This window comes from Callospermophilus lateralis, chromosome 16 (assembly GCF_048772815.1).
Source record: "Callospermophilus lateralis isolate mCalLat2 chromosome 16, mCalLat2.hap1, whole genome shotgun sequence".
In the NCBI taxonomy this organism is placed as follows: Eukaryota; Metazoa; Chordata; class Mammalia; order Rodentia; family Sciuridae; genus Callospermophilus; species Callospermophilus lateralis.
The window spans coordinates 59,586,640-59,612,044 of record NC_135320.1 but is presented as its reverse complement, the minus strand read 5'-3'; the positions used below and the strand labels follow the sequence as shown (position 1 = coordinate 59,612,044).

The following is a 25,405-nucleotide window of genomic DNA, read 5'->3' as shown; positions in this document are numbered from 1 at the left end:
TGTTGTACTTAAATGAAGCAGCTTATGACGTGGGCATCCAACTTCTGTAATCTGTTCTAAATTTAAGTATGTAAAATGTCAAGTCATCTCACTATTTTGCTTGGGTGAAAAAAAGATTTAAACTTATGGCTGGAAGTTATAAGAACTCGTGCTTCATTTCAAATCCTGGCAGGTCCCTCAATAAGTGACCAGTAAGTTACCTGAGTGACCCAATCATGATAAGGTCAGGGCATTGGTGCTGGAGAGATCATGGCAATGAGAGCCACACCCTCCCTCCTGCTGGTCGGGGTGGGGGAGATCTTGAGGCTCCACTGAATCTGCCACTGCCTTGGCTCCCACCTATGTTGCCCAATCCCTGTCCTCTGTGCTCCTCCTAACAGAGCTCTGCGCAGAGGACTGCCACGGAGCAACTCCAAGTTTAAGAGCTTAGGCACTCCTTGGAGATCTGGGCTGCTTAGTCCTCTAAGCCCCCAGCCCCTTGGCCCTGGGGCAGACAGAAGTTCCTTGCTCCACCTGCAAGGACACCTGAATTTAGTGTTGAGGCCTAAGGGATGGCACCCGGCTTTGATATCCCAAATCACTTTCAAATGTCCCTGGATGCTTGCACCTTGAAGGTGTCAAGTCAAATATCAATCTCTTTGTTCTTATGTCTTTACTAACAATGCCATTTCCTATCACAGGCCAGATAAGAAAGTTCTGCAATTATGAAACCCCTTCTCCAAACAAGCAAAGGAAATGCCACTTTTCATTCATTTTCTAACCAGATCTGGTTACACCCTCTCTCTGGGAAACCTAAGAAAGCTTATTTCCTGTTTTGTAACTTAGAGTTAAATGGCAGAGCTTTGTGGTGTGTCTGGTACTTCCCCACAGCCTGATGGTGTTGGAGATCACAAATTGTAAAACCCCACTACAGCATTTGCTCAGAGGTGAACCAAAAGCCACCCAGTCCAAATCAATCCCCTGATGGATTGCCTAGTTGCAATTCATCTCTCCATTTTAATGCTTAGTACTTTACCCTCTGATAGTTTTCTTGTTTGTTTGTTTGTTTGTTTATCTTCGGTCCCCAGAGCTCCAGTATATCAACTCCTTAAGTCAACCTCATCCACAGCTGGGTCTACAGAGCCCAGAAAACTAGTTGCTCAACACCCAGGGCTCCTTGCAGCTTTAACTACTATCCAGGCTGAGCATTCCTAATTTAAACAACTAAAATCTGAAATGCTCCAAAATCTCAAAATTCTGAGCACTGACATCGTGCCACAGGTAGAGAGAATTCCACAAGTGAACTCTTGTGAAAGGTCACGATCATAATGCAGGCACACTAAAAATATTACGTAAAATTACCTTCAGGCTGTGTGTATTACATATATGTGAGTATATTTATATAAATTTTATCTTTAGACTTGGATCCCATTATGTCTATGTAAATATTCCAGAATCCAAAAAAAAAAAAAAAATCTTACATATTTCTGGTCGCAAGCATTTTGGATAAAGCATATTCAACCTGTATATATGAAAGATCATAAAATAAGTGGACAACCTAAAGAGGAAGCCAGGTTCTGTGGGAGGGAGGAGAGGGATATCTACCAAGGAAAGGAAGTGACAAGATAGAGGGTATAGGAGAGTTAGGAAGGGTGGCTTCCTCTTTTCTCCATTTCTGGTTCTACAGAAATAAGCAAGAATTTCAAGTCTGAACTGAGCTTCTCAGTCCAACTTCCTCTTAAGTGAACTGCCTGATTTCACATGATCCTCTTCCCCATTCTCCGCACTCAAGAATCCGCTCCAATGACCGGCTGGAATCCCTCCCTCCCACTGCTCCCATCGCCCACATCACTTTCTGCCAGGAACTGTGGGCAACAAAGGCCTCAGCAGACAACTGTCGGTGGCTTAATAAAGTCTCTGGGCCATGGAGGCCCACCCTACACTGAAGAGGGAAGTTAGAACATGGCTTTTTCACACTGAATTTCAGAGATATGAGTTAGGAAAGAATTTACACAGGGTGGGGGGGCGTGATGGCTGGGGATAATGTTCAGGAACATTGATCAGGGACACAGGGAGGGACTGTAAGCAACACGTTAGTCAGCATGAGCTGCCATAACAAAAGAGGCCGGCTGGATTGCTTAAGCAACAGAAACTTTGTTTTCGCACAATTCTGGAGGCTGGATATTCAGGATCCAGTTGTGAGCAGTTTTGGTTTCTCCTGAGACCTCTCTGCATGGCTTGCAGGGGGCCATCTTCTCACTGTTACTCATGGGGTGCACATGCACCCTGGTGTCTGTATAGTTGGCCCTCTGTGCCCTTGGACTCATCATCCACAGAGTCAACCAACTGTAGATTGAAAGTATTAGTATAAAAAAGCATCACAGGGCTGGGGATGTGGCTCAAGTGGTTCGGTTCTCAGCACCACATAACTGTGAAATAAAGATACTGTGTCCACGCAAAAACTAAAGAAATAAATATTAAAAAAAAAAAAAAAAAGAAATAAAACATCACATCTGTACTGAACCTGTACAGACTTGATTTCTTTTCACTGTTTTCTAAATGACATATTATAACAATTGCTTATAGAGCATGTATGTTAGATTAGGTCGTATGGGCATCTGGAGACAATTTCAAGTATTCAGGAGAATGTGTATATGTTACATGAAAAAACTACACCACTTTCTTTCTCTTATTTTATTTTTTTTTTTTTTTTTGTCTAGGAATTGAACTCAGGGTATTTTACCGCTGAGCCACATCTGCAGTCCTGTTTATTTATTTATTCACTTATTTATGAAACGGTCTCACTAAGTCGCTTGGGTCCTTGCTAAGTTGCTGAGTCTGGCCTCAAACTTGCAATCCTCCTTCCTCAGGCTCCTGAATCTCTGGGATTACAGGTGTGCACCACCACCCTGGAAATACTACACTATTTTCTATGAGGGCCTTGAGTGTCCTCAGATTTTGGTGTCTGTGGGGTCCTGGAACCACTGCTTTTATCTTCCACTGATGGGTTCTCCAAACTGAGGCCCTGATGGAGTTGTCCTCTTGTTTCTAATTATAATGAGGAAACATTGAGTCTACAGCACTTTGAAGAGGTAAATTGTCTCAAAAGGACAAAATTCTTATTTCTTCTAAAAAGATTTCAATCAGAGAAAGGTACCTAATTTTATGAAATCACATCATATAATGGATTTTTGCTATGATGGAGACAAAATCTGACTAATGGTAATAAAAATGCAGGCTGACCTTAAGACACACAATTTCCATCCTCATCCTCCAGGTGGTTTTGAAACCGCTGTTGACCGGTGACGAGTTCTTGCTTCCCCAATGTTGAAGAATAACACCAAAGAAGCACGCCGAGGCAAGGTCAGAATAGAAATTAGAAGTTTATTAAAGGACAGCAGAAAAGACTTCTCCCAGAGGAAGAAGGGGACCCAAGAGGTGGAATCCGTGGAAGGGCTGTTCTTTCCCCTTTTTATAGTTCTTTCAGTGATGGAATGTAGGTTGGAGGCCTACAGGTGGGCTTAATTATCACCTTTTGGGATGGGCTATCTCCAAGTCTGTTGGGGCTGTTTTCCTGGGCTCCATTAACATTTCTTTGAGGTGGACTTTGGCCTAGGGCCTTTTCAGGACTTCATTAACATTCCATGAGTTGTCCTAAGTTTTCCCTGAGTCATTCCCAGCATGGCCTCCATTTTAGATTTCACTCGATATTAGACCCGATTTACCTGACTACACTGACTACCTAATTTTAAATCTGGCTTCAGTTTGTCCAAAGAACTCACAAGTCATCTGGCAGGTGGTGTATCATTTTTGAATAGTAGCAAAATGAGATTGTCTTAGTACCAGTCACCTGCTGGGGCAGGGCTCTCCTTCCTGTGTGCACTCCCTTACCTACACCTTCCGCTGGTCTAAAGCTCCCAGACAGCAGTAGCCTATCTCAGTCACCTTTGGGTGGTGTCCAGAAAATATAGACATACCTGGGTGGGAATTAATGAGGCCTCTTGTCCAGGACAACCTTGCTAGCTGTCTGCATAGGTGAGCAGGTTCTAGCCTGTGTGTATACTGGTGAGGGATGTAGATTCATCTACCCAGGGCTACACATTTATGGCCACCAATTGTGTTAATGCAGACAGCTCACAGAATTACATGCTGGCTTCTTAAAAAGTATACAACTACTATTTATTAATTGTACATGAAAATCCAGAAATGCAGATAAGCAAAAAAAAAAAAAATCAATTATGACTCTTCAACACAGAGAGAACCACTGAAAATATTCTGTCATACATTCTATTGGTTTTTTTCCCTAAGCACATTTCTATTTAAGTGTGCAAATAGGGTTCCATTTCACATAGTTAAAACTCCAACACAGAAACACACGAGTAGAAAGTTCCTGTGCCCTTTACCTCATCTATTCAGGTCTGCCCACAGATCATCCCCTGTGGACCTGGTAGCAGGACTCTTTCTGACTTTGAAGCCACATTTACATACATACACACACGTATGGATGTGTATGTGGTACTTTCATTTGCAAGATATGCCATGGAGAAAGATGTACCATGAAGAAAGAGAAAAATACTGCCAATGAATCCATGATGTCATTGATTTTAAGATGCTTCTAGATTTTTCACTTAAATGTTCAAAGTGGGGAAATAAAGCATCTTAAAATCAATGCAAAATGTTTAAAAAAAACATAGGACCTTGTATTGTTTTGTCTTCTTTTTCTCTTATTTAATGACTTGTCTTAAAAGTTTTCTATGTCACTTTTTGTCTCTTTAAAGCTCTATACCACTTTGGGTTATTTTTTTAAGCTGTAGAGAACATCATTTTACATAAAAGTACACTTTTATTCAAAAGTGGGGAAAAATATCAAACATACTGAAAATAAACATACTAAAAGTAAAGACCTGTATAGACACAAATAAGTTTTTTAAGTTGTATCATATTTACCTCTCATTTTTTAAATTAAGGGAAAACTACATGCTTTGTGCCATTTTTCTCTCTTTTTTCCTGAGGTGGGTGCTCATCCTTTCCCTCTGTGATTTACATGCTACAGGTACAAGTACCCACCAATAGCAACCATGTTTTGTTTTGTTAATTTACATGAATAATGTGTATTGCATGTATTGCTCCACTTTACACTTAAGGGTGTACCGGTGTGTGGAGTATGTAGTTCATTCTTTTTCTAATTATTTGTAGTCTTCCTGGGCTCCATCTACAAGTGAGCGTGTACTCCAGGCATCCAAATGCTCGATCAAAGGGCATGTGCAAGGACAATTGTGTTAGATGTTGCATGGTGCCCTCCCTCGGGGGGCAGCAATCTGCACACCCCCCCATACCAGGTGTGAAAAGATCACAACCTCACTCGCTGCTAACATTACCAATCATTTTTAAATCTGTCACACCTATTAACACAGAATAGACGTTTTTCATGAACACTTGTCAAGGTTAACATTTTTGATGTGCCTATTGACCTTCTATGTTCTTCTGTAAATTGTCTGTTTCTGTCATTTGATTGATCCCTTTTCCCTTTTAGATTACCCTTTTGAAAAGTCATCTTTCTTATTGATCTCTATATTTTTATATAGCATAAATAATATTCTCCTAGTTGGCAAATATACCCTTGACTAAAGAAGTTTTTGAATTTTATATTGTTTTAGTCAGATTTTGTCATCACTGTGAACAATAGACCTGACAAGAACAACACAGAGGAAGAAAAGTTTATTTGGAGCCCACCGTCTCAGAGGTCTCAGTCCACAGACGCTGACTCCATTGTTCTGGGCCTGAGGTGAGGCAGGACGTTATGGCAGAAGGACATAGAGAAGGAAAGCAGCTCAGGACATGGCAATCAGGAAACAGAGAGAGCTCTGCTCACCAGGGACAAAATGTATACCCCAAAGCCCTGCCCCCAGTGACTGCCTCTTCCAGCAAGTCCCACCTGCCAGTAGTTACCACCCAGTTAATCCTTATCAGTGGATTAATGCTCTGATCAGGTTAAGGCTCTCATAACCTGATCATTTCACCTCTAAACTTTCTTGGGTTGTCTTACATATGAGCTTTTGGTGGACACCTCATATTTGAACCATAACATGTATGTTCAGACCTTCAGTCTTTTTCTTACTGGGTGCTTCTGTCCTCCCCAGGAAGGCCCTTCTTATCTCAAGAATACGTAGAGATGTTCTATTACTTCTCTGAGTTGGGGTTTGTTTTTTTTGTGTGTTTTTTTTTTTTTTGGTTTTGTTTTCATCTCCCTATTTAATCCATCCGGGATTTGTATTTGTGTTTGGGGTGATAAGGATCCAGGTTCACTTCTTCCCCTTGCTCCTTTGGACCTCTTTGGCTGCCTTGGAAAGCCATGCCTAGAAACCCATCGGCCCTGGACTCCGGAGGTCAGCAGTAGGACTGTCCAGTTACAGCTGCATAACTTGTGGGGATTTTTTTTCAAGCAGAAAAAGTACAAGTGAAACCAACCTCAAAAGCTACATTGTTGCACACATGAGCAGCTTGCTGCTTTTCTTCCAGAAGATGCTCTGACCACAGCTCTTTTCCTCCCGAATTTGTTTCCTTCCAATTTCAGAAGGAATTACACAGATTTGTTCTATACTCTGAACCCTGAGAATTATCACTTAAGATACAGCCTCTGCTGGCAAATGGCTTCCAGTCCAATGGGAAAACCAATTCATTCATCTATAATTAACACGTAGATGTAAGCCCATGCAGATGAGGGAAATAAACACTGAGGCAGTGGGTATCCGTGCCCTATGAGCACCCGATGACTGCCGTCTCCCTTCCAGTTCCCAAGAGGGTAAGATGGTATTATTCTCATTTTTATTAGCTTGGTACAAAGTTGGAGCTTGCTGGATGTTAATTGAATGGATGAAACAATAGGCAGCATCAGAACTTACAGAGCAATCGTCAGGGTTAATAAAGGTCAGAGGATGTTGCCCAGAGGGGATAATACAGGCCCTCAGGATTTGGAGAGATAAACGCTGCAGGAGGGCCTGCCGGGCTCCTCAGCTCTAGGGATTGACTCTCTGATAATCAATTTCTCTGTTCCCACATATTAGTTCTGGTTTTCTGGGAGGAAATTGAAAAGCTGCAAACCTGGTGTTGATCTCTCTCAATCATCCTCTTTCAAATGCTCCTGGAAATCCACCACTTTTCAGCCCAGTGGAAAGCAGGGGCTGTGGGCCACTCCCTGGGTCTCTCCTCTGCCCCGCATGTGCCAGGGATGCTTCTGCTGCAGGGCCTTTGCTCCCAGTGCAGGACTCCGTCCAAACCACCTCATCCCTCTTCCAGGACAGAAGCCGAGCCCAGCCACTCCTCTCACAGCCAGATCCACAAGCACCAAGTTTTCTACCCATGCACACAAGGGACACAGCAGACCCTGAAGAAGCTGACCCTTCACGTCAGCACCAAGGGGGACAAAGAAAAGATGTGGAGGACCAAAACCAAACCAACAAAAAATGCACCTCAACCTGCAAATTCAGATCCACCTGAATTTTCCTGCTGTATCTCCTGGAGCATTGGGAACCGGGGAAAGGAGGAGGGCAGCAGTGACTTGGGCAAGGAGAAAACAGGTTCTGAGGAGCAGGTCTGGGTCTGGTCCAGGTCACAGTAGGGTGGAGGCCCTCCTTGTCTGGCAGGGCTGGGGGATGTTTGTTGGAGGGTGCAGGGGAAGAGGAGGTCTCCCGTCTCTTCAGATGTGATCCTCACCTCCTGCTCCACAGGGAAAGGTCCCATTTTCAAAGCAACCTTCCTAATTGTTTTGTTGTAAGTTAGAACTAATAGAGTGGCTTTGACAAACTACTGCCCCTCCTGCGTTGGGACTTGATTATTCGAGATGAGGAGCCAAATACTGGTTATTGCTGCTGATACTTTCTGCTCTGGGGATGTCTCCATAGCTCTGAGATCTTGTTCCCCACTCTTCTGTGACAATCAGGACCCCAGCTCTTTCTTTCTAGGCAACACCAGTTACCAACAACCAACTCCTCTACACTGGATTCAGGCTGTAAGACAGGGATGCTGCTCACAAGTTGCCTAGGGGTAGTTTGGAGGCCTTGAAGACTGGAAAGAATTCACTTCTGCACTGGACCCAAGCATGCCTGAACTAAATATAATTGGAAATTATCTTTTCACAGCTCAGCTGTGGCCACCATCCAGAGCCTGTCATCCCATTTTGGAATTTAAGATTGGGGGAGAAATTTAAAGCTAATGTATATCTGAATGCATCCTAGCCTTCTCAGAATGGAGGGTGATTCTGTCCCCTTGGCCTCCTGCCAGACTTCTCCCATCTCAGTGTTCCAGAGATTCAGGGATGTGTCCACCCCAACCCTTGTTCTCCTCCTAGGTCTGCTCAGGTCTTCTCAAACCTCAGGCTCTTTTCTGGATGTCAGGACTAGGGCTTTTGAAGCCTACAGAACAAAGTCTTTAACAAGCCTTGAGACTAGACTCATTCCTGAGTAGGAGCTTGGTTACCTGCTGGGAATGGCTGTAAAGAAAGCCTCACTTCCTTCCCATGTCCCATAACCAGGGGAAGAAATGCTAATTCACTTGGTCTTTATGAAGAACCTCCTGCAGGTCAGGCATCCCCTAATACATTGGACAAATACTTTTGCCCTTGTACGGCTTATGTTATATCAGAGATGCCAATGGGGACAATAAACAAATATTAGGAACAAATTGAAATAAGCTTACACACATTAATCTTTTAAGAGATTTTTGCACCACCTTGACATACCCTTAATTTAAAATATATATGCTTTTTCCTAGTGGCAATTTAATTCAGACCATAACGATTGCTCTTGTCTTCTGAGGCAACAAAGGCTGGTCATAGACTTCTGCAGAGATGTGCTTAATCTTCTATTTAATAAAAACCCAAGGGTAGAAGAGCAGGTCCAGGAAAGCCTTCTGAAGTGCCAGGGTAATGTGAAAACAGTCAACCTTATCCAAAAGCATGATTGAATTTTACAAATCTGAAACTAAAGAGGATGCAAGTAGAATAGTCATTGCATGCTAAGTCAATAAGGGCTGGTTCTGAAACTGTAAAAAGAAACAATCGACCCAGTATAAAACATGGAGAGAAGAAGCCATCTTGGTATCTTGCAGCCATCTTTCCCAAACAACAGATAGTGTTTTGGTGTCAGGGTGCCCTAGGAAAGAAGGTAAATGCTTCTTAAACCAACAAATCCTGTGCCCCGAGAGCTAAATGCCCTCTAGAACCTGCATTTACTCTAGAGATTCACACACAAATGTGCGCATGTACCAGTATGTGCACCTGCCATTTTAAATTTCCTTTGAATCCCTATTCTGTAGGAGAACTCAATTTTGAGGTTAGAGATTTTTGCCTGCCATGGAACAACCCAGCTCTGAGTCTTTGCTTAGCTGGTGCTTGTTGTCCATTGGAGTCAGTTTATGTGTCACCTCCTCCTTTCTGGACAAGTCTGGGATACACCCTTCATCCCACGCTCCCCACTCTCCCTGTTGCTTCTTTTTAAAAGACAAGGAAGAACTAAATATAATGTATTCAGTTTTATCTGAACTAAATATAATTGGAAATTATCTTTTCACTCGTTCATTTCCTTGCTCTCTTGTTTATTGAATGTCTGCCTCCACTAGAAGATAAGCTCCATGGGAACAGAAAAATTATCTTGCTCTTCCTCTCTCCCTGGCTCCTAAATCAGAGTTTGGCAAGAGAAAATGCTCAGTAAGTATTTGCTGAATGGACGAATGCGGATCTGCATCAGGTTTGATTTAACAGCAACTTTGATTTTGCTGCCACCTCGGGCAGCCGTCTTCTTTCTCTTCCTATTTTCCATACTCCACTGTTTGGCCGGCACCTTGGTATCTCCCTCCTCAGTCTGGCTTCATAATTGCCAGCCCCACTGCTTCCCCCAAAGCAGCTCTCTTGAAGGCCAACCACGCCTCCTTTGAGGTCAGACACTAGGTCCTTTCTCAGCCACAGCTTCTTGGACTTATCTCTCATTTGGTTACTGAGGAGCCTTTCTGTGGTGCTTCCCACGTGAACCCAGGCCACACTGAGCCCTTTGCTTTTCCATGTGCTTTAGTTTTGCTTTCTCAACTCTGTGTACTTCCTACTTCCCTATGAATGAGAGTGTTCCTTGAGGTTTTATCTCTAGAGCTTTGCTCTTGCTTCTCTCTCCTCTTCATATCAAGAAGTATACCTGCCACTCTGGTAGCATCATCTCTCACAGGAATGACACCCATGGTTTGCAAATGGCCTTTCTTTTGCTCTGGGCACATGTGTAGGGTTCTTTTACGGCATTTACCAGATCTCAGAAATGATCATGCAACTTGCTTTAGCCAATGGCACAGGAGAAAAGTGTTCAATGTCACTTAGGGGAAGAAGTGGTTTGAGCCAGCGCTTGGTGTGCTGCATTCTCCTTTCTGATCTTTGTAATCACTAAGAATTTGTCCAGATGGAGCCTCCACTAAACTGAGTCCCTGAGTAACTAGAATGCACAGTTTGCCCACCAACTGCAAACAACAGGGATCATGAGTTGCAATCAACACTATTTCTCTCTAGCCACCGAAATGTTAGTGCAGCTGGGTATTGTGATAGAGGACAGTCTGTCCCCACAGACACAGCACCTCCCTCTGACATTTTTCTGAAGTTCAAGTTCTACCTCTCCAGCTGCTTTCCAGATTTCTCTCTGGACTTCATTACAGAAGTGTATCTGTATCTACACTCTGTGTACCTATCTTCTATCTACAGCTATTCTACATCCATAGTCATTTTTTTTCTTCCCTTATCTTGAAACATTGCTCTCTTCCTGAATAAAGTGTTTATTCTAAACACTTTCTACTCTTCTCTAAACTTTATACCATCAATGACCTGTTCTGCAGTTGCTTATTCACGACTATGCTGTGATCTGCAGGTGTCTCCTGGATTAGAGCCGGTCCCCTGTGTTTCTGGATTTACTTGCATCATCTTGACCCTTCTGTTTGCTTCCCCTTTGTGATCAACTGTTCTCCCTTTGTCATTAGCCAGTCAGCAATGTGATAAAGGTAAATACCTACACCCTACTGTTTTGCTCAACAACTACCAGAAATTGTCTACCGAGTCAACTTTCACTACTTAGCCTGGTATTTAAAACCCTCTTTCTCTCACTTCTAATCTCATCTCTTCTCTTCCATGAGCGCTGACCCACTTAACTCGTATGAATGGGTTATATCTTGAGATGGGAAATTTTATATGTCAATTTGACTGGGCCATGGAATGTCCAGATATCTAATTAAACATTATTGCTGTGTCTGTGGAGTGTCTCTGAAACAGATTAGCATTTGAATTGGTGGACTGAATAAAGCAAATGGCCCTCCCCAGGATGCATCCCTGGTGAGCACCATCCAAACTGTCCTGAGCTTGACTGAAGCAAAGCAGGGGAGGAAGGCTGAATTCTGTACTCAAGCTAGGGTGTTGGACTTCTGGTGCTCTTGGTCTGGGATTTACATATCAGCTTCCCTGGGCTTCAGGCCTTCAGTGTTGGACTGGAGCTTACCTCTGACTTTTCTAATTCTCCAGCTTGTACATGGAAAATCATGGAACATATCAAGTTCCATTATTACATCAATCCTCTTCTTATAATAAATCTCATTTTCTATTCACAGAATATATGTATTTTCACGGAAGAACCCTGACTAATGAACAGCCTGAGCCTGTTAATTTCTGGTGCTCTTAGATCTAATTCCATGTCTTTGGAATGCTTTTCTTTCCATATATTCCTGTCAAAACCTAAATTCACCTTCAAAATCCTAAGGAGATGTCAATGTCTTTGCGGAAGCTTCTCTGAATGGGCTGATTAAAAGTGACTACACAGTACTCTGTTACTTGCCCAGCTCTGCTTCTCCCTGTCACAGTGATTTCTGCAAAAGCCTCATCTGTCCTAGACAGAGAGCTTTTCTATAAAAACCACCATATCCTGAATAGCTTTGACTCACCCAGAGAACAAAGTGGCTACTGTTTCATTGTTTTTCCATAAACATGAGTCAAGTGAAGACACACTGGAACATGACCTCAATTCATAGAAAAGTCTTGAGTAAGCAAAGATAATTCATGTGATAATTTCACATTTTTGATGAAATAGAGGGCTATTTCAAGGCTAGGGGTTTTTTTGCAGCTAATAAAATATATCTACTCTTGGGTTTTGAAATTTTCATTTTATCTGAATTAGAGATGTGATGTTGCTGATAATAAGCACCTGAATATTGGAAACATCTGTAGTTCTCCATCATTGGGTTTTCCCAGTATAGTACATTAAAGAAATACTTCCAGACCCCAATGGTATACTTAGAGTTGTTTATTTACAGTGTTGTTAGTAACGGAAGTCCTCAAAGCTCCCTGCTATCATTTCTTCCAGGAGAAAAAAACATCTCAATTAATGTGATGCTTCTTTATGACCTTCTTGCTCTTAGACAACAGCTTCCAGCCCTATTCATCTCACCCTGGGAATACGAATGGCAGAATTTTGTAAAGTAATGAGTTACCATGGAGCTGATGAGTCTCTGAAGGTGGGAAACATAAACACAGATAAGCATTAACATGAACTTGCTCTGACAACTCTCCTCAACAGTGGTTCTTCAAGTGTGGTCCCAGACCAGCAGTATCATCATCACCTGGGCACTTACTGGAAATGGAATTTCTGGGACCCTTCCTCAACTGAATGTATCAGAAACTCTGGCATGGGGCCAGACTCTTGTGCTTCATGGTGAGTCTGATGATGCACATTCAAGTTTGATAAGCTCTGCTCTATATCATTCTCTTCAAATCCAAAGTTAGGAGAACTAACTTCCTGTATTCGATAATGGTCAGAAAATGTGTGTGGGCTTCCAGTTGCTCATCCATGTCTAATATATTATGCCTCCTCCTAGGCTGACACAGTGTTCAGATTTGATGAAAGCATTGGTGTCATGGTTTGACAAATATTCTGAACTATTAACTGTATTACATTTTTAGCTTGTCTCTTTTGGTTAAATAAATAGAGACCCGCTCACGTAAGCTAGCTTGAGTGAAGAGAGTGTTTACTGTGAGGAATAACATGAAGTGAGCATCTCTGGATATCTAAGAGGGGGAGATCTAAAATTAGGCTGGACCTCACACAGTCTGCAGCTGAAGGATGGCCCTGGATTCAAGATGGGACTAAACATTTTGACAGAGCTTTAACAAAATACTATGATTATGATGTAATTACAATTTTATATATCTGATTTTTTTGTCCTCTATCACTTAGCTTCATCTGTTGAATCATGTTTCTAATCCTCCATAATTATGGGCCATGGGGCTAATTCTTTCAATGAAAGAGTCTAGTTTATCTTTTGGGTGCTATGCTATTAGCATTTGTGTTCATAGTCAAATAGTTTAACAACAGACACAGAACAGATATCAATGAATCCGAATGGGGAATTAACTGAGTACAACTCACTAACCAATCAGAATGGGGAATTGAGGACAACAGGATGTTGACTAATTAGATGTGCATCTGGCGTGCCATACCAAGGCATCTTTTCTAAATATCGTGCTGTAGAGTTTTTATCTTAAGAAGGGAGAGTGAGCACAGAAAAAGAGATCACAGAAGCAGAAACTTTTGAGTTTTTGCTTAACATGATATTCACAGAGTTTAACACCATGCCTTAGGAGTGAGGTCTATGGTATAAAAGTAAGTTCAAAACTTAAATAGACCTTCTCTATCTATCAAAGAATGATACAAGCCTGACACAACCAAAAGAAAAATCTTAAAAGCAGTCATATATTTTTAAAGTTACAGAAAAGGAAACAAGTGCACAAGTAACAGATGACTTCTCATCTGAGATAATGGTGCTGGAAGTCAATGAAATTATACCTTTAAAGTTCTGTAATGGTGGGGAAAAAACCCCCACTAATTCCTGATCCATTAAAAATATATACTTCAAAAATTTGGGTGTAGTAAGGATATTTTCAGAACAACAAGCCCAGAGAATTTGTTAACAACAGATCTGCACTATAAGAAACACTAACAGAAATTCTTCAAACTGAAAAGAAATGATACCTGACAAAAACATGAATATGTAGGAAAGAATGAATGAACCAGAAAAAGCAAATGTTATTATAAATATAAAAGAATATTTTTCCTATTTTCTTTAAAATTCAAATGGGTCTTTATTATTATTTTAAAATAATGTATTGCATTATGGCATAATATTACTTATGTAGACAAACTAAATTATAAAATATTAAAAAGAATAGGCAGGATAAACAGAATTTTGCTGTTGCAACATTCTTATATTTTACACAAACAAGTAAAATGTTAACTCTAAGTTGACAGTAATAAACTGAGCATCTATTTTATAAACTATCTAGAAAAACCAACAAAATTATGCAAAGCAAATTGAGGAATGAAAATGGAATACTAAAAAAAAAAATATTAATTCAGAAGACAGGAAAAGAGGAATGGAAAAACAAAAGCGGACTAGGAAAACTTGGAAATGAATACCATGATGTTAGACTTAACTCAAGCCATATTCACAATTACATTAAATGTAAATAAATTAAATATTCCAATTAGAAGGCAGAAACTACCAGACTAGATTATAAAGCAGAAGTCAAATATATACTGTTGAAGAGAGATGGATGGAGACACCATTTAAATAAATGGGCACAAAAGTTCAGAGCAAGAGGACAGAAACAGTAAGCACACAGTAGGGCACGTCAACAGGAAGTAGTCATCCAGAGAAGGAATATTACCAGTGGGAAAATGAGAACATAAAGTAATAAATGGTTCAGTCAGGAAGATATAATAATAATATATTTTAGCAGTTAATAACAGCAGTTCAGAATACCTGAAGAAAAATACTGCTCCCTGTTGGTGTGGCCAGTTTATTCTCAAGTTCTCTCTACCCTAGGCTTCAAGACCTCTTCCAAGCCATGACCCCTTTCCTTGACATTCAAGACACACTCAGCTCTCCAGGAAGACACCAGATCTAATGTAATAAAAGAAGCCTCAAGCATTTGCTTTTATCTCCATTCTGTTTCTGGTTCTCAGCCATGTTCCCCAGCTCACCTGCCTTACTCAAGAGAACAGACAAACTGTAGTTAGGAATAGGCTGATTTGTGACATTTTCTCTCCTGGTTCTCTCTCTCAATTCCCCTGTCTCACCCCCTAACCACCAAAGATTTGGAGTTTTTGTATTTTCATATTTGTTTGATTTTTTTTTAAAATGTGTCATGAACAATATACTTAAGCTTTGTACATGTTAGCACACAAATTAGCATGCAAAGTTCTGTAAGGAAGCAAGAATAAGCTAAGTAACACATACTCCTCTCAGCTTCCAATATTTCTCCAGCAAGAGCTTAAGATCTGCTATGGAAGGCTTGCCATCCCATCAGACACAATTTCCTACTGTCCTGCTCTTCCTTACTGCCCAGACAGGGCCCAAGTGGTCAGTGGGTGAAGGTTTTGGACTTCAATGTATTGTCAGGGTCTCACGGTAGTCCGCGGGGGATTCTGCAGTCCCTGGAAATCTCTAGACAGACCTATGACCCAGGAAGCCCAGACTCTGGAGATGTAAATTGGAGCAGAACCTGACCTATTACTTGGTTACAAAAAACAGAGAAGCTGTGCGGTAAGGAACGCAAGGTTCTACCCAAGGGAATTTTGAAGTCACCCTTCTCCCATCCAGGGTCATCCCCCAGGGGTCTTCTCTACCATCCCTGGAATTCTGGAGGCAGAGTCAGCCCATCTAGAGTTTACCACTCCCAGGACATTTCTAAAGCCCCACTTTGGATGAATGCCAGATTCCATCTGCCAGCTCCTGCTCTCTGTGAAACCCCTGAGTTGCCTTGCTTCTTGGGATTGACTCCTCCCTGGGGTCTCTAGGTAGCCCTGGGCAGTGACCTGGGGTGCCCTTAGGGTACATTCCTCTCCAGGGAAGGCCTACTGTGAGGGGGCTGAACAGAACACCTCCAGATTCAGCAGAGGATGCCCTGGCTCAGTCTTAATGTCCAGAGGGGACTCTGCCTCCTCAGGAGGACTGGAGCCTTATATGAAAAAGACCAGCAAAGATCACAAAGTTCTTCAAGAAGTTCACAGCCACTGAGCATGCTCTTAACCGTTGGCACTTGTGAACTCTTATTTTATACTGCACATGGTACCCTAGGTTTGTTACATCATTGGATTCTGTCCTCATGGAGCCCAGGGAGTAGTTTTACCAATCCCACTTTACAGATGTGAGCAGTGAGACTCAGAATATAAAGGACATTGTCAACGCTGAACAGTACATACGTGGCCATCCAGGGAGAAACCAATATAGCACACTTCTTTATAAAGCAAAACAGCCAAAAAAACAATAAAACCTAGTATGTGAAGTAGAAATTAGTCACTTGCACACTTGGGAGTTAGTCACTATTTCTTTTTACTGTCCTGACGGTCAGGAAAATGGATACTGATCATTATCAGATATGAGTTTTAATGGATGCGCTCAAAAGTTTGGGAAATTAAAATGACTCGGTGATAGGATTGGCCTTGGCCAAGAAGGCATAGAAGAATCTAGGGGGAAAAATCAAATTATCATTCTGTGATTCCAATGAGAAGGATAGGGGAAAGCAGGAAAAAATAAATAAATGAAGAAAGAGAAGGAGAAGGGGGAGGGGGAGGAAGAGGGGGAAAAAAGTAAACATTTGTATAAATACAGCCCAAGACGAAAGTAGTCTCCTATGGAGATACCACTGATGAACTCAGATCTCAAAAAGTGGTTAAGAGGATAAGAGGAGGGGCCTTGGCCCACAAATGGATGAACAGCAGGCACATACCTGTCTGTAGAAGAGCTGCTGGAGGCCCAAGGCTAGAGGTCAGCTAGGCGGAGAAAACACTGAAGAGGATGAAAGGGACCCTTTGAGTTCCTCTGGGTCTGAGGAAGGGGCAGAGGCCTTCTGCTGCTGCCCAGAGGTAACAAGGAGAAAAATGCTAAAGCATTTCCTAGTTCTCTCTTATTTCTCTTGTGTGCAACCAGACGCCAGGGAGCTTCGATTAAAAACAGTAAAGCTCACTGTACTAAAGAGCAAGGGCAGAAGCTCATGATAAAAAAATAGCTGCCATCATCGGTGGTGCCCATTTTATGTCCAACCTATATGCACGCTCTCCTGAAATTCCAACAGTAACTCCGAAAAGTAGGTTCAACTATCATCAGCGACCTCTCGATTCCTCCCTCCCCTCCCTAACCACACCCCCACTTTTTGTTAGCACTGAGATTTCTCTATGAGGAAAATATGAACATTATTTGAGAAAGACCCTAGTGAATTCCCCATGGATGAAGTGAGTTAGTTGAAGGTCAGGTAAAGAGGCTCACAAATGATTAGATAACCCAATTTACTTTCAGAAGACTTAGGATTGCCTCTGAATATGTCCCTTCTCAGATGAGGGAACTTGATCACATTATTTAAACTATTTTAACTACAGTATTCTTATCTGCAAGATAAAGATAAAAAATATACACCTTATAAGGCAATCATAAAACTAACTTAGATCTCATGACAGGATACATTATTGATATCAATTAATTTTGCAGGTAGAGAGATAGAAGATTTTTGATCTTGGCCCTATTTTATTCAACATTTTGGGGATGTGGATAAAGATAAAGAAACTCCTTTAGCAGATTTGCAGGAGAAGCAGGACTGGCAGTGAAGATAATACTTTTGATTAGTCTTAAGATATCCCATAATTCCAAGGAATGTCAAGGTTAGGACATCCATAATGATCCTAGCAGGTTGGAATATTGGGCAACATCTACAAGGAAGAAAATTAGCAAGAATGTGTGCTTCTTTAATTACATTAAAAATGTAATTCCACAAAGACAGAATAAGGAAACAGCTCCCTTGAAGGATCGGAGACTGGTTTGACCACCAGCGCACTCTGATTGCACTGTGTGAGGTGGCTGCAGGAAAAGGCCAGGGTGCTGGGTATAGTGGTGCACACCTGGAATCCCAGCAACCCTGAGGCTGAGGCAAGAGCATCAAAGTTTCCAGGCCAGCCTCAGCAACTTAGGGAAACCCTGTCTCAAAAAATGCAAAGAGTTAGGGATGTAGCTCAGTGGTAAAGTGTCCCTAGGTTCAATCCCTAGTACAAAAAAATATTTTTAAAAAGAAAGAAAAGGCAAGAGAATCATAGGTTGTGTCAATAGCAGGCAGTCCACAGTGCTCTTCTTGGGCCAGAGCCCATCTGAAGTCATTTGCTTAGTTCTGGAGAGGACAAACAAGATGACGAGGTTTCTATGAGTGACAGGCATAGGAGAGTCTGGAAAAGAGAAGAATAAGTAGTGGTACCTGTAGAAATAATTACGGTGACGCCAACACTGCTATGTCTATACCTACAGAGAGCTTGGATGTCTGGTGTTGCGCTAAATCCCTTAGCTCCCATACTTCCTTCAATCCTCTGGATACCTCATGAGTCAGGTGCCATTGTTCACCCCATTTTCCTACTGTCTAAATGAGAAAACAGACTTAGGATCAATGGCTCACTCAAGGTTATACAGCTAGTAAGTGAGGGAGCTTTTATTTGACCTCAGCTTTCTTATCTAGAACCTGTACTTTCAGCCAACATGATATTCTGCTGAGATGAGGATAATACGATAGCTCTAACTTAAAAGGTTTAAAGAACTTTCTTGTGGAAGAGGGATCAGAGCTTTGCTATGTGCTTTTAAAAGGCAGTGATAGTTCCAGGAAGTATAAATACTGGAAGGGAGATTAAGGCAAAGTTTTAGGAGGAAGAATAACAGATCATGGACTGGGATTTTTCTATCCACTTGCCAAGCAGAAGTTGGATGGCCAACCTTCTCGGTAGTAGTCTTGATGACCCCTGCAAGATTGAACAATTTTATTAGACTCATGGGCAAGTGTCTTAATTAGGACTCATAACCTCAAGCAGCAGGAACCCCAAGTAACTGGGCTAGAATGCATGGGTTTTCTTGGGAGAACAAGGATACAGGCTCTTCTGTCACAATGGAGCCAGGAACATGAAACTTGTAGAGTTTTCTCTTCAGTTCTGGCCTCCATTTGGCTTTGTTGATTTTTTTTCCTCTTATAGCAAATGAACTTTGACCACGTTATCAAGAAACACAGTCATGGGCAATCTTGACATGCTTTTTCCCCTCTATTTAATATGTTTAATAGGTTATGTCACTGCAGATGGACTGCTGCTTTGGTATCAAGGCACAACAAAATTAAACCGAAGAAGATTGACAGATTAAGAAAATTAAGAGTCTGTGCCCACTATACCACCAGTTGGGGGACAGGGGAATGGGATTAGCTAGAGTGGCCAGTCTCATGGGAATGATATGGATGAATCAAAAAGGAAACAGATGAGGGCTGGGGTTGTAGCTCAGTGGTAGAGCGCTTGCCTCACATGCGTGAGGCCCTGGGTTCAATGCTCAGCACCACATAAAAATAAAGACATTGTGACAATATACAACTTAAATTTTTTTTTTTTTAAAAAAGGAAACAGATGAAACACTAGGGCTCCCTGCCCCAAGGCCAAATGACCAAATGATGGGGTGCTGGGTGCTGAGCTGGGGGCTGTGGTTCTTATGTTCAGATACCTAACTATTTTAATAGGATTAAGGACTGAGTAACATTTGAACATTTCAAATAAAATTACATAGAGGATTAGGCCTCATCACTGATCTAATTTACAAACAGGTCTCACATCAAAAAAAGTTTAAATCAAAACTAGCTTCTCAACAAAACTTTTCAGTGGTTTGGTGATTGCCCAGGATGCAGAATCCTAGTCACTTGTTGTGAGCTCATTCTTCTTACTCACACACATTTTTTATGTGCTTATCACTATTTTGGGCACCATACAGTAATAGAAGTAGTAGAATCATGATCCCAATCCCTCAAAATTCTTACCTCCTATTCTCTATGCTTGGAATATTCTTCATCTCACTCCTGTCTCCTGCGGTATGCTCTCCTTCTGTTTAATTACTGTTCTTTTCTTTCTTTCTTTTTTCTTTTTTTTAGGATATCAGACTTCCCTGACTGACTAGTCTGAATTAAAACACTTTGCTGCATGCTCCTGTAACATTATGAGGGCTTCATGTTAGGGGAGTTATGACCTTTGTAATGTTTTTCCCAGTGTTTTTCTTTGGTAGTATAAGAGCCCCATGAAGGCAAGATTATCTTTATTTTGTTCACCATTGTGCCTGGAATAATAATGACTCAAAAAAGAGAGGGATTAAAGCAGCTTTCATTTGACAGATGTTTGAGTATCTATGTGTTAAGCATTGTTCTTGGCACTGAGGATACAAAATAGGAGAAAAAATAGACACGGTCTGTGGCTGAGGGGGCTTATGTGTTAGTCAAAGTGTCGGTTTAATGATGGAAGAACAGCTCACTCAAACTTCTTATTTCCCAGGCAAGGAAATGAATGCCAGAAAGCTTAAGTGACCTGAGTCCAGCCACATGGAAAATTTGAGTGGTACTGATTTTTTGTTTGTTCAGTTATTTTTAAAATTTTTCTTTCATACTAGTTTTCAATAACATTTCACAAATCAAAGGCAGGTGTAGGAACTTGTTTATTCAGTCTGTGAATACTGGCAGGTCACTGAGAGCATCATAAGGTGACTGAGACAAACATGTAGAACACATGATTTTTATAAGCACACAAAGCCTTTTAAAGGTTAAGCCTGAAACAGGAAGATACCTTTGGTGATTTCTTACCAACTATGTTCTATCCTATATGAGAGTGACCATTAGGTCCTTTGCTGTTTCTTGTGGAGCCTTGGCAACTAGAGTCCCCAGGAAAGGGAAGGTGTTGACATCAGGGTAGCCATGTTGTTAAAGCATAGTGAGGAGCTGTGCTGAGCTGGGAGTTGCAAAACAGACTAACATGAATTTTCACTTGAGAAAGTGAAAGGGCATAAGACAGGCAAGGGGAGTTTCGTAATAGGAGTTTTCAAGTAGCAAAGAAGTAGCTCACTTGAATAGAGGATGTATATTGAATAATGAAAAGTATTATAGGATGGTTGGGGGACTGGAGTAGAATTGAGTCCTTGGAAATAGAGGAAATGATTGTTTTCAAGAATGGAGAGCTGGTTAAATTTAGATTTGAATTATTAAATAAATGTGGATTCAAACTACCTCTTAAGTTCAGATCTTGAAGAGGAGTCTATGGGAAATTGCTGGGATCCTTTTTCCTAGTTTGAGGAACTACCCTCAAAAGATGTAGGGGAGACTCTGTCACCTATTTATTACACTTACACAACTAGAAGCCAGTCTCTGGATAGGTTGTTTTCTCAGGTTATCACACCTATCTTTTCAACTAACCAGGCACCTGCCCCATAGCTTAACTGACTCTTACAAACTCAAAAGCTTAAAGACAATGTCCACCTCCGCCATCTTTACCCAGGGAATTGCATGGTTCCTTGTGACTCTGCTATCAGCGTCTGGCAGGACTGACTCAGAAATCTCAGTTTGCTCGTCAAATCTAGAAGTTGCTGAGTCATTTAATCAGAAAGCTCCTCAATCCAGTAACAATCTTTCTAAAAAATAGCAACTTTTAATGATGTGAGCCAAGATCCTTTGGGATTTTGAAGAAAAGATATACTCTTGTGAGAGCTATTTGCTAAAACTGGCCCACTTTGGTCATGGACAGGAGGGAAGGTAATGTTGTTGTCTTGAATAAGAGGCAGGTTTGGGGCCGAGCTGCAGAAGGCTTGGGGAGGTGTGGAGAGAAGAGGGTCAGAGAATGCACAGTTGTACAACATCTGTAAAGAAAATGTTTTATTTAAAGTGTTAAATACCATCACCAGAATGAATTTGATTTACATTAGTTGGTGTTTGTTACAGGACTAATCTGCCCTTTTTTTTTTCCCCCAACTGGAATTCCCTTTACTTTAAAACATACTATGTACAGGGCAGCAATGGTCACTGGCAGAGTGCTATTTACATGACTAAACCACGAGTTGAGGTGCAGACATGTGGAAATTAAAAACAAAACAAAAACACCAACTTTTAAATAAATACTGCATAATGACACGTATGTACAAATATTCCATACAGACATGTCCTTCTTATTAAAATTAGAAATAATTTTTATAGGAATATGCACAAAAGATTATGTGAGTGCATCTTAGTATCAGGAAAATGGTAAACGTTTAATCTAAGGGATAGTATAGACACTATAGGTCTATTAAACCAATTGTTGCTGGTACACAGGTGTCTAAATTATTTCAATAAAGTTTTATTCATTCTTTTAACAACTTTACCTGGGTCCATCATAGATCTCCAAATATCAAGACACAGTCTCGGTGTATTTCATATTGCACCACATAATGAGAAGGCATTTTTAGTGATACTCATTTTAACTTTTGCACCATATCAAGCATGATAGTTTGTAATGGTCAGCACTGGATTAAAAAAAAATAGAAGAAGAGGAAGAAAAGAATTTTTGTGCATGGCCTTCATTTCAACAAATGGGAGGTATGTGGATTTCAAAAGTTATTGCAAGAATTAAAACCAATCTATAAGAATGTACTATCAAAATGTACATAAAACCCAGAAAGTATGGGTGGTTTATACATTATCCAGTGACTTTTCCTCAAAATAGGGGAACTTAAGAGAAATCTGACCTTGCAGCACCACCCAATGGTAATAACTCTCTGAAAAACCAAAGGCAGGGGTTTTGACTTTAAAGAATTTGCCTGAAGACTTTTGGTGATGGCATCAAAGAACTATTAATAGGCATATTGACTTTCTTTGAGTCACCTAAAAATTGGAGCTTTAAAATTGTTGCAAATTTATGTTTACTATATTTCTTTAGAAATATAATTTGTGAAAAATTGAATTTTACTACAGAAAAATGAATTAATAAACAGCCCTGTGTTTCAGGGCTTCAAATTTTATCAGTGTTTCTATTCACATAGTAAATGGAAATTGGCTAAAGAAACTGCTTTAACTAATTAAAAAACAAACAAAACCTAAGACCTTCTACAAATAATACTTTAACCCCTGTATGAATAATGCTGGTGCTAAAAACAAATTTATTAGACATTACAATGGCCACATGATTTTAGGATTTTCCTGTAAACTGAATTTTGAAGGTGAAAAAAAATTACCATGCACTGTACAATAAATTGCAAAAGTTCAAATATCTTCTTTGTCAAATACATGCTGACTTACTTTAATGTATTCCCAAGTCATGTTGCAAAATCCTTTTCAACATGCTTGAAATAAAGAAAGCTCTTAAATAGATTTTTCCCTTGAGAAATTCATAAATTCAGAAGCATCTATAGCTCTGAATCAAACATGGGTTATAAGAGAGGATCAGATCAAAAAGCTGTGATTTTTTAGAATAAGGTTCACTCTGGTTGGGAGAACAAAAATAAAAGATTAAAAGAGGGAGAAGAGGAAAAGTAAGACAGAAAAGAGAAAGATGTGAAAAATTTGCACATATTGAACTTCATAAGATCTGTATATTTAACATGGAAATAAATTGAATATATTATACTTATTTGTCACATAAAGAGAATTTTACACATCTTCTAGAAAGAATTTTCATTTGTAATGTCTGCCAAAACACAGACTATGATTAGTTTAAAGAATAAACATGGTGTGTCTTGTATCACCCTGTTGCATTCTCTCCCCTTTTTAAAACCATGCACTAGTGAAATTTATTTTTAAAAATAATATAAATTGTTGAAAATGGCTGATTTTTATTTATTTTTCTTTTTTTGCAAGTTGCAGCCCCAAGAAAATAATTTAAGTAATCAGCTAATCTTGTGTCCATGCAAAAAAAGTTTCTTTAATTTCATTCAGTACAGTGTAGCCACAGAACTTTGTTTTTCAGAGTCCAACACATCTTGGCATTAGTGAATGACATGCGGCTGGAGCTACTGAGTTGGCCACTCTTCCTGCTGGACCCCGTCCAGGGGAGGGCTGACGCTTTGTTCCCGACCACTTCTTTGGTGTCTTGCTTTACACCTGATGCTTCTAAGGACTTCTTTGCTCCTTGACCTGTAACATGGCTCAGAGGCTATATAGCTCTATTTCTGTGGCATAATGGGGCTTTGGGGTCAGATAAATGAAGAAAAAGGAACAATAAAAATATAAAGGTGCCATTGAAAAGGGCTTTTGTTGCATGAAACTGACTGATTCTTTGAGATAAATCCATGGCTTCAGATTGGACCACAACTCCAGTGTGGCTGAACTCCAAACCTCTCAGTTCTTCATAGCTCTGTCCTTTCACCTGAGGGCCTTCCTTAGGGCACAATGTGTGCAACTTCCTCTGAGAACACAGGATCGCTCTGTATCCCTAGAAACGGGCTCAGAAGACACAACATTAAGCATGCAGTGTTACCAGGGTTTGCGACCTGTGGATTTTTTTCTTTTTTCTTTTTTTCCTTTTGTAACGCTGGTTGCTGTGACAACAGTTTTACAGCTGCTATGAACGAGAGTAAGAAGGTCCGGTTGAACTTTCCAGAGATGATTGGGAAGCTCTTCTGGTCAGAGGGGCCAAGGTTGGATCTACTAGGGAGGAAGGGGGGAAGAGTTTGAACCATCCAATCACCATATTGGATAGTTCCAGTTCATCTAAAAGAATCTGGGCCACGCCCATAAAGGATTTGTGATCCATGCGGCCATAATCTCCCCAGACAATGATCTGTTGGCGAAATAAAAAGTAATGTCAGAGTAATCAAGTACATAACAAAACCTTGTAAAATACATTAAAATACTAAAATGCATTCAGTTAATGTTCTGACATCAAAGATTAAATGAAACCCTTGTATTTGATTAATGGGATAGTTGTCTTTAACTACAAGGATACAAGTTCCATTAAGAAAACTGTGCTGGAGGGTTAGGGTCATAAGCAGTCAGGGAGACTGGCTGATGGTGACTGGGCTTTGCATGCTTCTGATTTACTTCAAAGGGAACATCAACGTGCATAGCTTTATGGCATGGGCCACTGCTTTGAAATTTTCAAACAATTTGAGCTGTGTGGAACATAAAAGAGGGAACAGAAAAGACACAGGATAAAAGGTCTGACTCTGTGAAATGCTTTCTTATTTAAGGGATCAATGACTTAGTAAATACCTGTAAAACTTTTCCTTGGGGACTCTCTTCAAAAGACAACAGCTGCTGGTAAAGGGGTTCCAGCGTTTTTCTTGCCACTTTTGTTTTCTTCTTGGCTATGCAGACTCCATTATCTAATAGGTACACCTTTACGTAGGGTGCTGGGAAAGCAAACATAGAGGTGATGAGCGATGAACTGTGGCTGTGGCATACCTGACACAGGTGTCACCTGCAAGAACTGAAAAGGCTGGCAGTGATCCAAAGCCACTGGCCTTGCAACCCTGGATCAAAATCATTAGATAAACAACAGATAACTGTCTGGCATTCAGAGATGTTAGGGGATGTTGACACAGCCTGAGCATTTTTTTTCTTTTTCTT

At 40.7% G+C, this 25,405-nt stretch overlaps 1 protein-coding gene across 40 annotated transcripts in view; it reads right to left on the bottom strand.

Moving 5' to 3' along the window:
- Nucleotides 1-24,398: 24,398 nt before the first annotated feature.
- Rims2 (regulating synaptic membrane exocytosis 2) overlaps nt 24,399-25,405 on the bottom strand; it is a 551,056-nt gene continuing 550,049 nt past the window's right edge. For all 40 annotated transcript variants that reach the window (XM_076836166.2, XM_076836176.2, XM_076836171.2 and 37 more), the window contains 2 exons: nt 25,049-25,188; nt 24,399-24,617 (listed from right to left, as the gene is read on the bottom strand). In XM_076836166.2, coding sequence (XP_076692281.2) covers nt 24,399-24,617; nt 25,049-25,188 — 359 coding nt within the window. The remainder of the gene's footprint in view (nt 24,618-25,048; nt 25,189-25,405) is intronic.